The sequence below is a fragment of the Amphiura filiformis genome, chromosome 12 (assembly GCF_039555335.1).
Source record: "Amphiura filiformis chromosome 12, Afil_fr2py, whole genome shotgun sequence".
Taxonomy (NCBI): Eukaryota; Metazoa; Echinodermata; class Ophiuroidea; order Amphilepidida; family Amphiuridae; genus Amphiura; species Amphiura filiformis.
This window is the reverse complement of record NC_092639.1, coordinates 62,470,501-62,483,782: the sequence shown is the minus strand read 5'-3', so window position 1 is coordinate 62,483,782 and position 13,282 is coordinate 62,470,501. Positions and strand designations below refer to the sequence as shown.

The 13,282-nt window shown below is 36.3% G+C and overlaps 1 protein-coding gene across 1 annotated transcript in view; it reads left to right on the top strand.

Moving 5' to 3' along the window:
- Positions 1 to 6,804: 6,804 nt before the first annotated feature.
- The window catches only part of LOC140166992 (speract receptor-like), a 73,877-nt gene continuing 67,399 nt past the window's right edge, over positions 6,805 to 13,282 (top strand). The window contains 2 exon segments of the mRNA XM_072190472.1: positions 6,805 to 6,883; positions 7,563 to 7,732. Coding sequence (XP_072046573.1) covers positions 6,805 to 6,883; positions 7,563 to 7,732 — 249 coding nt within the window.

Here is a 13,282-nt window from a genome sequence, read left to right as displayed (position 1 = left end):
TGAGATAAATGGGTAACAAAGTTAGATGGGCGGCGCACTAAGTGACAAATGACAGTCAGCAAAGCTTGAGCGCTTTTAAAAACAGTCATTTAAATAAAGTTTGAGTCACACCATCAACTGGTGAAGTTCGTGACCTCCTTAAGCAGATGACGCCACGAGGTTCATTCTGAAGAGCGGTTTGAAATGAAAGAATCGTGGTAACATGAATGAATACGACATAAAAGACCCCTCTTTTAACGTCGGTTAGCATGGATTCAGATATCAATCAATATGTGGCTAGATTTATTTGTTTTCTAGGAATGCTTGCCAGGGTTCCAATAGTTACAATTTGAGTTCAAAATAGTTAAATTTCTTTTTAATGATACTTAGGGAGGTTGCGGCAAAACCATTGAATAGAAATTTGACAATGATCGTGAACTTTGTATCATCTTCTTACTCATTTTAATGATACCTTTTTAATTAATTCCGTAATTAACCTTTGGTGAGGTAATTAACCATGCAATGAGTCCTGATCCTGCGGGTCCTGCACCGCAGATATTGGGGTCTGGTACCTGCATCCTTTATGGGTTGACAGAATTTCAATATCATGCCGGGGCATTCACTGAACGATTGAAGGCGGTTGTGTGTCGTGGCCACGTTGATCATTGATATTGATCCCCACTCGCACCACCGGACCCCATTTTTTGTTTTACTGTCACCAAAAAAACCTTTTTTTTTCAAGAATTCTGAATTTATTTCTGATAATCTCTCACGAATGATTCCTTTATTATTTGTCTAAACTCACAAAATGTCATTACTTTTCTTTGAATTTTCGACAATAAAAAATAAAATTTGGATGACCTTTTGACAATTTCGTATCAAATTTGGTGGCAAATCTCTTTTTTAGAAGTACTTCCTTGTCCAGGAGAATTTCAAGTTGCAGACCGTCGTCTATTTCAGTATATATTTTTAAACAATTAAGCCGTATTCAGTTTTGCATGGTGGGCATGTATGTGAATTCGAAACTTTCATTGACATTATATGATTTGATAGCAAACATTCGTTATGTACCAATATGGGCATTGGCATGAATGGCGGTGTTTCACAATACTGTCATGATGTCAAATTGTATTCCATATTGCAAATACCTTCTCATTTGCCTCTTAGACTTTTTCCAGCGCCTACTTAGCACGGTACCAGACACTCCAAAACGCGTTCATACTGTGCCAAAACTGCCGTATCTTTCTTAAATCTTGAGGTAACAATCTGGTTTGCTCGATAAATGATAATTTGTTATGTTTACATTCAGTACTTTTAGCTAGATAAAAATACTCAAAAGTTCAAGAGTAGCAAATTTGGATTTAAACACAACATGTGTGAAATACTTTCTATGGAGGAAGGAGTCAAAAGTCATAATTTTTCTCATTTTTCACTCTTTACAAGGTCAGAACTTGGCAAAGAAATGGGGTATTGACCTGGTTCGGTTTGTATTTACAGATATAAGATGTTAGCTTTGGGAATAACACAGAACTTTGGTGATCAATCATCATTTAGGAGAAGCAAAAGTTAAATTTCTGAACTAGATCGACTTTGGTATTCCAGTGTGCGTTGCCTGTGTGCTTGGTCACTTTCCACTCACTGTGCGTGTAATTTGACTCTTGCATGCATAGACTGTGGTAAGTTCTACGACGTACCAATGAGAAAAAAAGGCATTATATTTGCAATATGTAGGTAACATTCGGTTACCGAAATTTACCTACGAATACTTGCTTTTATTGTTAACATCAGAGAAATATTTAAACGCAGGTTATTGAAACTTGGTAGAAATAAAGAGTGTATCCACCTATTGCTTAACTATTGTTTACTATTCTCTCAGTTTGTGGAAATGACACAGCTTTTAACATGTATTCGGAGGTAATGCATATTTTTTACCAAACCTATATACCTTTGTGCCATTTAGAATTTCTGGCAGCAGCTAAACACAATAATAAAGATGTCCGAATGCAATGCATTTCAGTATTGGACATATCAAAGCTTGTATCAATTGCGCATTTATTAGTGATTTCCATTTTTAAAGATATATCTCAGGCTATGAAAAATTGTATTCGTAGGTAATGTAAAAAAATACCACTCAAAAAATTATCACAAATAATTCATAGGCCTAATTATGTACAATTATGTGAAAAATTGAACAGGCAATCTTTGAATACACACCATTCAGGAAATCAATTTAGATTCAATCCAATGACTTCTTTTCATAACTGATTTAGATGTTTTTAAAAAATACTTTAAGAAATATTTTGAAAAAATGGGTAAAAATAGCATGTTTTGGGGTCTCTGTGTCTAAGTTTTTCACAGAAGGGGGTCTTATTATATATGGCGCGAAGCGTATGATCAAGGCGAATAAACATAATACAAAAACGAATGCCAATTGATTAATACTTTTAAGTTATGGCCCTGAACATGCCGTGTACACTTTTCGTTGGATTCGACCATATACGAACAAGTAAACCTGCTAATTTTTGTCTCAACTCCATTAGCTCAGTTGGTAAAGCGCCGGACTTTGGTACAATTTCATGTTTTTAAAAGCGCTCGATAGTAAGCACATATGCTAACTATCTAGTTTTTACGGTATTTTCAATACAAAAGGTCAACATTTTCATATGATTGACGACTTTACCTCCATACACTCTAAGTGAATATCATTAGATTTAATAAAGTTTACTTCGAAGACTGTTAAATAATTATCAAAAATATCATTTAAAAAAAATAATTTGCCATCAAATTTGTATTATATCGCGAATCTCACAAAATAAATATTAATTGATATTAGAAGTAGGGTTAGAAGGACGTTCCTCGTGTATTCAGAATGCAATCTGAGTGTGTCTGGTGGGCTCTCAAGCCCCACAAAAATACAGTGCAAGATGCTGGAGTTAGTACTGTCCGCAGCCTACATAGTCCAGTTACGATCATTATTTTGGTTTCTTTTAACACGCAATAATAATGGAGCCTCGTAAGTTCTTCAGCATTGCTGTTTCTTCTTTTTCTTTCAAAAAAGTTATTTTGTCATGTGAAAAAAGGTAGGCCTATATACCGAATGGGAATCTTATTATGTATTTCTGCTTTCAATTATGTTTACGCTTTTGCTGAGATCACTGATGCTTTTAATGTGCTTTTGCCCATTTCTCTCCGATTATGCTACCCTAAGGCTCCGGAGACACCGTCAATCCGAAACCCCGTCCGTCCGAAAATCTAATTGAAAAAGACGTCAACCCTGACACTATCCTACTTTATTTAAAATTTTGAGGTCTTTTTGGTTTAAAAAAATGTATGTTGAATATGAAAGGTCAAAATTCTCTAAATTGCGCTGGTCTGGGGTTAGTTGCATCAAAGCTTGTTTACAACTTAAGGAAAATTAAAAATAAGAAGGAAAGAAAGAAAGCCTAAGAAACAGAGAAAGAAAGAAAGAAAGAAAGAAAGAAAGAAAGAAAGAAAGAAAGAAAAAGAAAGAAAGAAAGAAAGAAAGAAAGAAAGAAAGAAAGAAAGAAAGAAAGAAAGAAAGAAAAGAAAGAAAGAAAGAAAGAAAGAAAGAAAGAAAGAAAGAAAGAAAGAAAGAAAGAAAGAAAGAAAGAAAGAAAGAAAGAAAGAAAGAAAGAAAGAAAGAAAGAAAGAAAGAAAGAAAGAAAGAAAGAAAGAAAGAAAGAAAGAAAGAAAGAAAGAAAGAAAGAAAGAAAGAAAGAAAGAAAGAAAGAAAGAAAGAAAGAAAGAAAGAAAGAAAGAAAGAAAGAAAGAAAGAAAGAAAGAAAGAAAGAAAGAAAGAAAGAAAGAAAGAAAGAAAGAAAGAAAGAAAGAAAGAAAGAAAGAAAGAAAGAAAGAAAGAAAGAAAGAAAGAAAGAAAGAAAGAAAGAAAGAAAGAAAGAAAGAAAGAAAGAAAGAAAGAAAGAAAGAAAGAAAGAAAGAAAGAAAGAAAGAAAGAAAGAAAGAAATTTAAAGAAAGAAAGAAATTTAAACAAATAAATAAAACAAGTAAATAAATAAGAATTTTTAGAAGGCAATAAATATATATTGACTCTATAGATTAGTTATCTTCGCATTTATAATATTATGGTAAAATCTTGATTTTCATAATTGTTTTAAATAACTTTAAAGAAAGAAATCCGACAATCAATTAAAGAAATTAAGCAATCAAAAACTCGAGCCAATTAATTCAGACTAAAAGATACGGCAACTCGATTCATCATAAGAGGTAGGCATACGCCCTCTTTACAAATGGTCTAATATTTTAAAGCAAATTTGAATACTCTGTGGTGGCAGTGTAGCGAGCTGAAATTATACCGGTACTCGATCGCTGATTTGGAAAGGTTTTTATCATACTGCAGTTACTGTCCGTTTTCCTATACACAATACACAGTGCTCTCACCATTGACGCGTGACCTCTACAAATGATGTATGTTGGAAGAATGGACACTTGCCTAGTTAACATCACTGTGTGAAAAATAACCAGCCAATATTTAATTTATTCTCCAAACTTCTAGCAAATATGTTTCTCTAACATGACCTAAAATTACAGCTAGGTTAGATGTTCAGAAATGGTCGCACTTTTGTAGAATATGAGTGAGGGCAAAGCATAGCTACAATCCAGGAAAAAAAGGTTGGCACACTTTGCCCGTCTTTTGGTATATCTCTTCCCCCGCTCCCCCAATTCAATGTTGGACCAAGCCATGTTGTCAACAGGTCCGTGAGACCCTCCACTTGAAGGATGGGGAGTGGGGAAGGGTGATATATAGGGGGAGTCTGTACTTCACTTATATTGCATGCATGTTTCACTAGCCTCTCCAATCAAGAATGCTGGTTAACAAAAAGCAGGTCTTTGTCTCATTTCGTGAACAAAGGTACACATACCATTGTTTCCTTTCGTTTCCTTTATAATCGGTTACCCAACTGAAGCTATAATACCAGCTTTATTGCGATGTCGCACATGTAAAACAGACACTTGTGCACAACCAGAGAAGATCTGATTTAATCAGTTGAGCTGCTTCAATGAGTGTTATCTTGGTTTAATAGCTTTTAATGGGGTTTAAGTCCTGCAAAGGTCGAGATGAATTCTACTGTAGACATGACTGCATCATGTACGGTTCTAAACCATCATGCGCACTACACAGTTTCCACCTCGATACACCTGAGCACACATTTTCGTCCAAGAGCTTCCAAGCAGAGAACAACAAGCCGCGAATGTCTCCACCACAGTCTTTGATTACACTACACAGTTGAGTGCATAGCAATTAGAGATATGGAGCTTCTATAGCTGAAAAACGTGCCTCTTTGACTCAGGTTTTGTCGAAACCTCAAGTGTTCCCTTCATCCAATCAGATTTTTTTTATCAAACGAAAGCTAACACTTCCCCTAAAAACACTTTTCGTCACTAGGTCAAACGTTAACACAATGCAATGTTATAGCAAGGCGAATGTGGTAAATTTGTTGAAAATACCTATCCAAGCACATTTGTTTACCAAAATGTAGGTTTTAAAAGTCAAAACCTAAAGAGTTCCTTACAATATTTTTTAATTTTATGTCATTAAATGAAACAGCACACTTATATTGTCCATATACTATTGTCACTAGAATGAGCAATGGCCAGTTTTCTTTAAAATTGCAAATCTCGTGCAAAAAGTTACTATTTTCGCCTGTTTTGTCATACGGTTGTAAATTCAATGAACTATGACTTTGCTAGAGAGCGCTTACAAATTGATATGCTGCTTCCCGGGTTTGCTTGCTAAAAAGCCTATCATGCTGGCCTATATGGAAAGAGAAGTGCAGAAACAGATCTGAACTTTAAAAGAACGAGGAAAAGAAGGCCACTCCTAACAATAGCTATAAGGCCGTATAACATTAATATTTTGGTTCCCGTCCAGAGGATGTTCATAAATTGATGAGGGAGGGAGGTGTTGTGTTGTTGTTGTTTTTTTGTTGTTTTTTTTTGTTTTTTTGTTTGTTTTTGGGTTTTTGGGTTTTTTTTGTTTTCAATGTAAAATCAGCATTGTCAGTAGTTTTCGGTCTTTTCCACAGATGGTCTTTTCCAACAATGCTCGAGGAAACGATGAGGCCTTTTATTTTTCAAATGTGAGATTCTGAGGGATAAACCCCCTAGAGTACCACAAAAAGACTTGGAAGTGATCCTAATAAACTTATTTATATGTATGAAAAATTCATAAATCATTCCAAAGTCTAAAATAATTGAAAAATGAAAAAATAAAAAAATCTGACAAATCCGAGAAATTGAGGAGGGAGGGGACGAGAACCAAAACATTAATTTTATACGGCCTAACAATCATGTGAACAATTTTACTATCAAATTGATTAAAAGAAAGTAAAGCGGTTAATAAAATTGCCAAGAAATCAAGCTTCTTTTTCATGTTGAAAGTCACATTTTCATGATTTTGAACTAAAGAGATAAGATCTCATTATTTTAAACTCAAAATACCGTTAAACCACACAGTTGCGCGATAAGTCCAAGAGTACGAGACGCGCTAGTACGCGTACTGGGGTGTGCGCTCACGCGTTTGAACTCGCCGTAGGAGTGCGTAACGTGAAGCTGTCGCTTTCGCGTGATGCTGTGATTCGACATTTCCTGGTTGTAAATAACAACGGAAAAATCGCACGGGCGGAACCTCAATTCCGTGGGTTTCTTAATAAATTATGGGAAAATATATTTAATACCGTCTCTCTAGGATTGAAAAAAATGAAGGGCCTGAGCCTGCTGCTTGCCGCAGCCTTACTGGCGAGCTGCGGGCATGTGATTTTGCCGAGGAGTTCTTGATTGGTTTCATGGCTGCAATGACCGATAAGCAAACTGGTGGTAACGGTGTTGGCAATCCCAGCGCAGTGGCTTTTAATGCATGGATGCGTGTGTTCGGTTACGAATACGAACCAAAATTAACCCTTTTGACCTCGGAGAATTTCGTGGTCAGGGTGAGTAGGAATTTTTAATTTTTGATTCATATTTCATGTATTTCGCAGGTTGTCAGGTGATAACCTATCTGAGACGAAAATAGGATATGTATACCCATGTACCTAACTTAGTCTTAGTAGATAGCATGTTATAATAATAATAACATCTTGCTATCAACAGTAGATAACATGTTGCAATATAACATCTTGCTATCAGGAGTAGATAGCATGTTGCAATATCTTGCTATCAGCAGTAGATATAGCATGTTGCAATATGACATTTTGCTATCAGCAGTAGATAGCATATATTGCAATAACATCTTGCTATAAACAGTAGATAGCATGTTACAATATAACATCTTGGATAGCATGTTACAATATAACATCTTGCTATCAGTAGTAGATAGCATTGTTACAATATGACATCTTGCTATCAGAAATAGATAGCATGTTGCAATATAACATCTTGCTATCAATAGTAGATAGCATGTTGCAATATGACATCTTGCTATCAACAGTAGATAGCATGTTGTAATATATGGTATCGTGAAAAGACCTCTTCAAGAGGGTACCCGGTACGCATAGAAAATCAAATATCCAGCGTTTTTTTATTGTCATTTTACCCTTTTATATAGGTCATAACTTTTCTTGGTTCTACGAAGATACCCAGTGTGATGTGAATACCGGAATGAATATGCTATCTCGATGGTGGGAAAAGGGTGTACTTGCTGTCATCGGCCCAGGATGTACCTGCGATTATGAAGCCCGGCTGGCTAGCAGTCTGAGTTTGCCAATGATAGATTACGTAAGTCATTAAGGTGGCTGTGTACTCTCAGACATGCATGTAGTAAAAGTGCAATAACTTTGTAATTATTCGCGCAAAACATATAAAAGTATACATTTTATGAAGGCAAGACATCAATAAATCTTAATATAAATACAGATTTGGGGTAAAAACAACAATTTTGAAGAAAATCACAAAAAGTGAGTTTTTGGCAATATTTGTTAGGTACATCATAACAAAAAACACTCTTTCCAAAATATTTTATTTTGTTTTTAGCTCAATCTTGAGGCTCCATTCCAAAAACGGTTTTTTATTTTTTTGATATTGGCCTTATTTTTTGAGATATTGACCATATAAGGCATCAAAATGAACTTTTAAAATTCAAAAACGCCTATTTGCACAAAATGATGCCCAAAATCGGAAATAGACCAAAATATAAAAAAATCAGAAAACCGTTTCTTGAGTTGATCATGCTTTTTACGATGATCATATTTGCTTACCTATAGATGATGTATTTATTGAGTTATCGTGTACCTAAATCGTCATTTTACCGAGAAAATGAACATTGAAATAATGACCGTTGAAGTTTAAAGTGGTCACATTTTGCACTTTCATCGAATCTCACAGGAGAATGCGACAGTTTTCGTTTTTGTAACTTATATTACGTGAACATCGGGTAAATCCACAGCCCCTTGAGAAGTTTGAGCGAAATCCATTCATAACTTGATATTTAAATCGGGGAAAGAACTTGAAAAAACCCACATTTTATCAGCTAAAACGGAGCCATTTGACCACTAGGTTTTTGTGCTTCCGTGGTGTTTCCATAAGATGCGCCGCGCATGCATATAAGCGTCGCGTATTTGTGCGTTAACAAATTGCGCGATACGCAACGCGATTAGTTGTTGCGCGCGTGTACCTTGCTGGTACAACAAAGATTTTCTTTCCTTTTCAATTTCAAACACGAGTGGAATCTATATAAATAAAAGGAAGTCGCTAAATCTTGTGCGCGAATAGACTCAGAGATGATTTCACTTTCAGCTCTGATTTATTCGTACATTGATCGGGTACATATTGCCATTAAACCATCTGAGATTAATTTTTGAAAAAATTGATGGTAACTAAGAGAATAACATAAAAACTGCCGTGTTGCTATGCAAAATCGCATGCAGTGGCATTGTGGGTAATAAGGACAGTGTGAACCGCGTAATAATATTTCCATTAAAAAACCATACGCAGAGCAACATTGCCCTGTTTTCTGTCAACTGCGAGGTGGCCAAGAAATGATTCAGGCTATCTAGATGCACAACATCGCGTACTTTAAGAATGATCTTACGAGCTTTTCGCCCCTACGCAGAGCTACGCACCCCATTTTCCGCCACTGCACCGAAGTTGGCAGCCAAGAGATTAAGGCTACGTCGCGTGAATTTTATTATTTATTCTAGGCCTATGAATCGTCGTTTAGTTTTACAGCCAAATTCATACGGGAGATTAAGGAATATACCGGGAACGCATTGCACTTTATTTGGTTGAAAACTGTCAAGACCAAGAATTGGCCTCAAAATCAGTGAAAATATGGTTAAAACCGGGTTTTTTTCCCGGGTTTTTTGTTGTCAAAACTCAGTGGTAGCGCGTACCGTAACTAACTGGCAGCAGCGCGTTGGCGTTAGTACGTCGGCGTACTGAGCAATGTGACGCGCACGTACGGGGTGCATAATATGCACAGACCAACTTTCCGTGCCAGAGAAATAGAAGAGAAAAGAAAGGAAGACAAAACTGAAAAGGTAGGCCTATGGATGGGTCGGGTTGTGGATTATATGCATGGTACTGGATTCGATTAAGAGATTACCCGCGAAGATGATAAAAAATCGTGAGGATACGAGAGGAAAGATAAATAAATAAATAAATAACTCATGTAAAAAAACTAAAATAATGAGAATAGAATTAAATAGGCCTAGATAAAATTCAAACGGGAAATCACAAGCTAAGCAGGAAATATGAAAAATGGGAATAAAACGTAGAAAAAAGCCAAAACTAAAAGGAGAAATGTAAGAAATGGTAGATTTATAAAATAATGCATGGAAACGGGGCTCAATAAATGAATAACATGGAAACGGAAATCACAAGCTAAGCACCATGGGAACAAAATAGACCTATGCAAAAGAAACTGAAGAGAAAGAAAGGAGATAAATGAATTTAAAAAAAAAAGAAAAAAAGAAGAAGACAAAAAAGATACGGGTAGGCCTATTATACGGGTTATGGTTACAGTAACTAAATGAAACGGGAGCAAACTATTAAGAGGGAAAGAAAGAAACTAATCAGGAAAATTATGGGAAAAAAAAGAAGTTAAAATTAGAAACTAATCAGGAAAAATAAGAAACATAAATAACAACTGAAGGAAACGGGAAATCACAAGCTAAGCAGCTAATAAAAATGAAGCTATAAAGGAAACGTATAAGAAAGGATAGATTTAGAAAATAATGGGAATGGGGTTAGGCCTAGATAGATAAATAACATGGAAACGGCAAATCACATGCTAAATAGCATTTTGTTTTAATGGAAACAAACTAGGCCCGTGCAGAAGAAACTGAAAAGAAAATGGAAATGCAAGAAGGGACAGGTTTAGAAAAATAAAATTTACCTTTCAATGATTCTACCTTTTCAGTAATTCCTCCTGTTTTAGTGATCGCTCCCATTTACTCATCTAGCGGGGACCCGCGCGAAGCGCGGGTATCCCGCTAGTAGTGAAATAAAATCCTTAAAATATTGTAACGCGGTGGCTATTTACCTTTTATTAATTCGTGGCTTTACCTATCTGGGAGTGAGAGGAGCTAGAATAGGCCCTCTATTGATGCAATTCAGCAAGGATAATCAGAGGTCGGGAGGCGTGGTTTATTATTATATCTTTGACCCCGATTGGTCACGGTCAAGGTCACATGTAACTTCTGACCAATCAGGGCTTTATGCAAATGGTCCAAAAACTGGACGCAAACTGGACGCAAACTGGACGCTTTCTGGACTCGTCCTGAAGACTTGATCGAGACCAGTTGTGTTTCTCAGTTGTTTTTGGTATTTATAAAAAGGACAGGTCTGATTTTCAGGGGTTAGTAAACAATTGCAGGTATGTGATTAATTCGGGTGGCCGAATGGGTCGGCCCAAAAGACCCGACGGGAGGGAGGGTAATTTCTTTTTGCTATTTTACTAATTTCGTTGCTGAATTGCATTGGGAGTGCGCACGAGAACAGACTGCTAGCACCAGGCAGATGGGGAAAGGTGGAGTCGGGAACATGTCTACGATCCAAAATTACATCTCTAATTTAGGCCTTGTTTAAGTTGTTTATTCGGAGTGATACTTTTCTTAGGATTCTGTTAGTATAAAAACCTTTGGGCGTTTATTGCACGGAAATGCTAGTCGGCATAGAAGTGACACTATAGCGCTACTTAGAAAAGGGTTTGGGCTAAATACGCTACCTGGCGTAAGGTCCTTCAAATTCTCAAGCTTAGTAGACATGTCAACCCACGCACCTTCCCTCTATATTGTCAGTTGTCACTCCCCCATGAGTATTAACATTGTTTTGATATACATGATAGGAATTTCACTTAGTCCTGAACCTCAGTAATTAAGGTGTTATTAAACATGTAAAGACAAGACGAAGACTATGTAAGCTTAAGCCCTGGCCTAGGCTAATGCTAGGCTTTTAAAATCATGATTGCTGATATGGTCCCTAAAAGTCTGTAGGTGTAACAGCACATTACGCACTACCTAATTGTGTGTTTGGACATCTGTGCATAGACTGCTACAGTCTATGATTTGTCACATTCAGGTCCCTTTATTTTATAAATGTCAGGTTTTTGGCATTGGCCGAGGCATAAAAAGCCTATTGAATATTTTGGATACCCTTTTATATGTGTACAGCTTCGTCTGGTCTTTGTAACTAATTTCAAAAGATCTTCAAATATTGATAGGAAATATCAAAGTGGTTCCATAACTGGAGAACCTTTTCAAATCACATGTATGTTCTCTGGTAGTGAATTGTATGCTGAAAGTGAGAAAAGAACCTCATACTCATGGTAAATGTAAGGACACAAAAATCATGTCTCTCTTGTCATATTTCTTTATTAATAAACACAGCTTTTCTTACAATCAATTATTACAGAAAGCTTAACATTTCATTCAATGAGCTTAAAATCATAAGCTAGTGTTAGGGAAAGAAATTTCTTGGATTACAGGCCTATTGGTAGTTATTCATGCTCGGTGGATCACGACTACATTATAAATAATGAGCATGTTAATTTCAATTCATATTTGCTGTCCAAATAATTGCTCGTGCATGTAATGTCAGTAGTAGAGATTTCTCATCCATTTCTTTGATAATACTCCAAACTTGGTAACTGGTCAGTTAGGCTTTCCCTCGTGTCGTTTTGTATCTTTCAGTGACCCCAGCCCTTCGCTCCGTCACAATGGCGTAGTCGGCAGGATCTGTTTTCTTTTCTGTAGGAAAACTGACCTCATAAACTTTGTAATTTTAAATCTTAGTAGCTTAGGGCATGGAGGGAGCTTTAGAACTCAACGACCGAGGGCAGCGAAAGCTCAATCTGGAAAAGTGGGTCCGAAATATGGCTTTAAGAGTTTGGTCTAATAATAATAATGCTCGACCAAAGTGCATGAAGTGTTAGCAAGTGTCTCAAAAAAAAAAAAAAAAAAAAAAAAAAGTTTTGGTCCAAGCAAATGGACATATGTGGATAATCAAGAATTTTGGTTGGTTTTAAAATTTGGTGTGAAACTTAAAAGTAAAATGAAATTTGAGCATTAAATAAAATAAATAAATTTGAGTACCCCTGGTTCAAATGAAAATGACTAAACGCATGTAGTGAGAGTTATAGCAAAGTTGTGTATAAGGAAGTTGAGTTGGAAGATCCGGAAAAATAGGATCCACAGACTAGCATGTGGTGGGTGTCGTACAGTCAGCTAGTGGGCGTAAGGGCACCGGTTCGCACATTCCTTACCGGTATGGGGAATGTTCTCGAAGTCTGGTAATAATAAGCAGTGGGAATTATTACTGGAGGTATACGGATCCGTGGGGAGATTTTGCTCGTGATAGTATTACCGAACAATTTGTGTAAAAATGCGCATGTTACATAATACCACGCAAAGAGCACTAGTCATTCGGGGCAAAGATAGACATTTGCTGGTGTTTGTTAATTCTATTTCTGAGTTGGGTACTGTAGGGATAGAGAGTGGATTGGATACAGAGATGCCCTAAATGCATTCAAAAATGGAAGCAATCTGTAATGCCAGGTCTACCATGAAACTCTCCTTCTAGTATCAGAATGGAACGTTGAGGATAGATATATTGGACCCACTTCCCAAGTCTATTGCTTGTAAATCGTTATGTTGTGTGTTGGGGACTATTTTTCAAAATGGATCGAGTCAATTCTAATTCCAAATCAAGAGGCTAAATTGGTAGCAAATGGGTTAATTACCCGGTAATTTTAAAACATGTGTTCAGTGTTTTCGAGGTTCCGAAATAAAGTCATTAGGACCAGGCCAAAATTTTGAGTCTAGATATTTT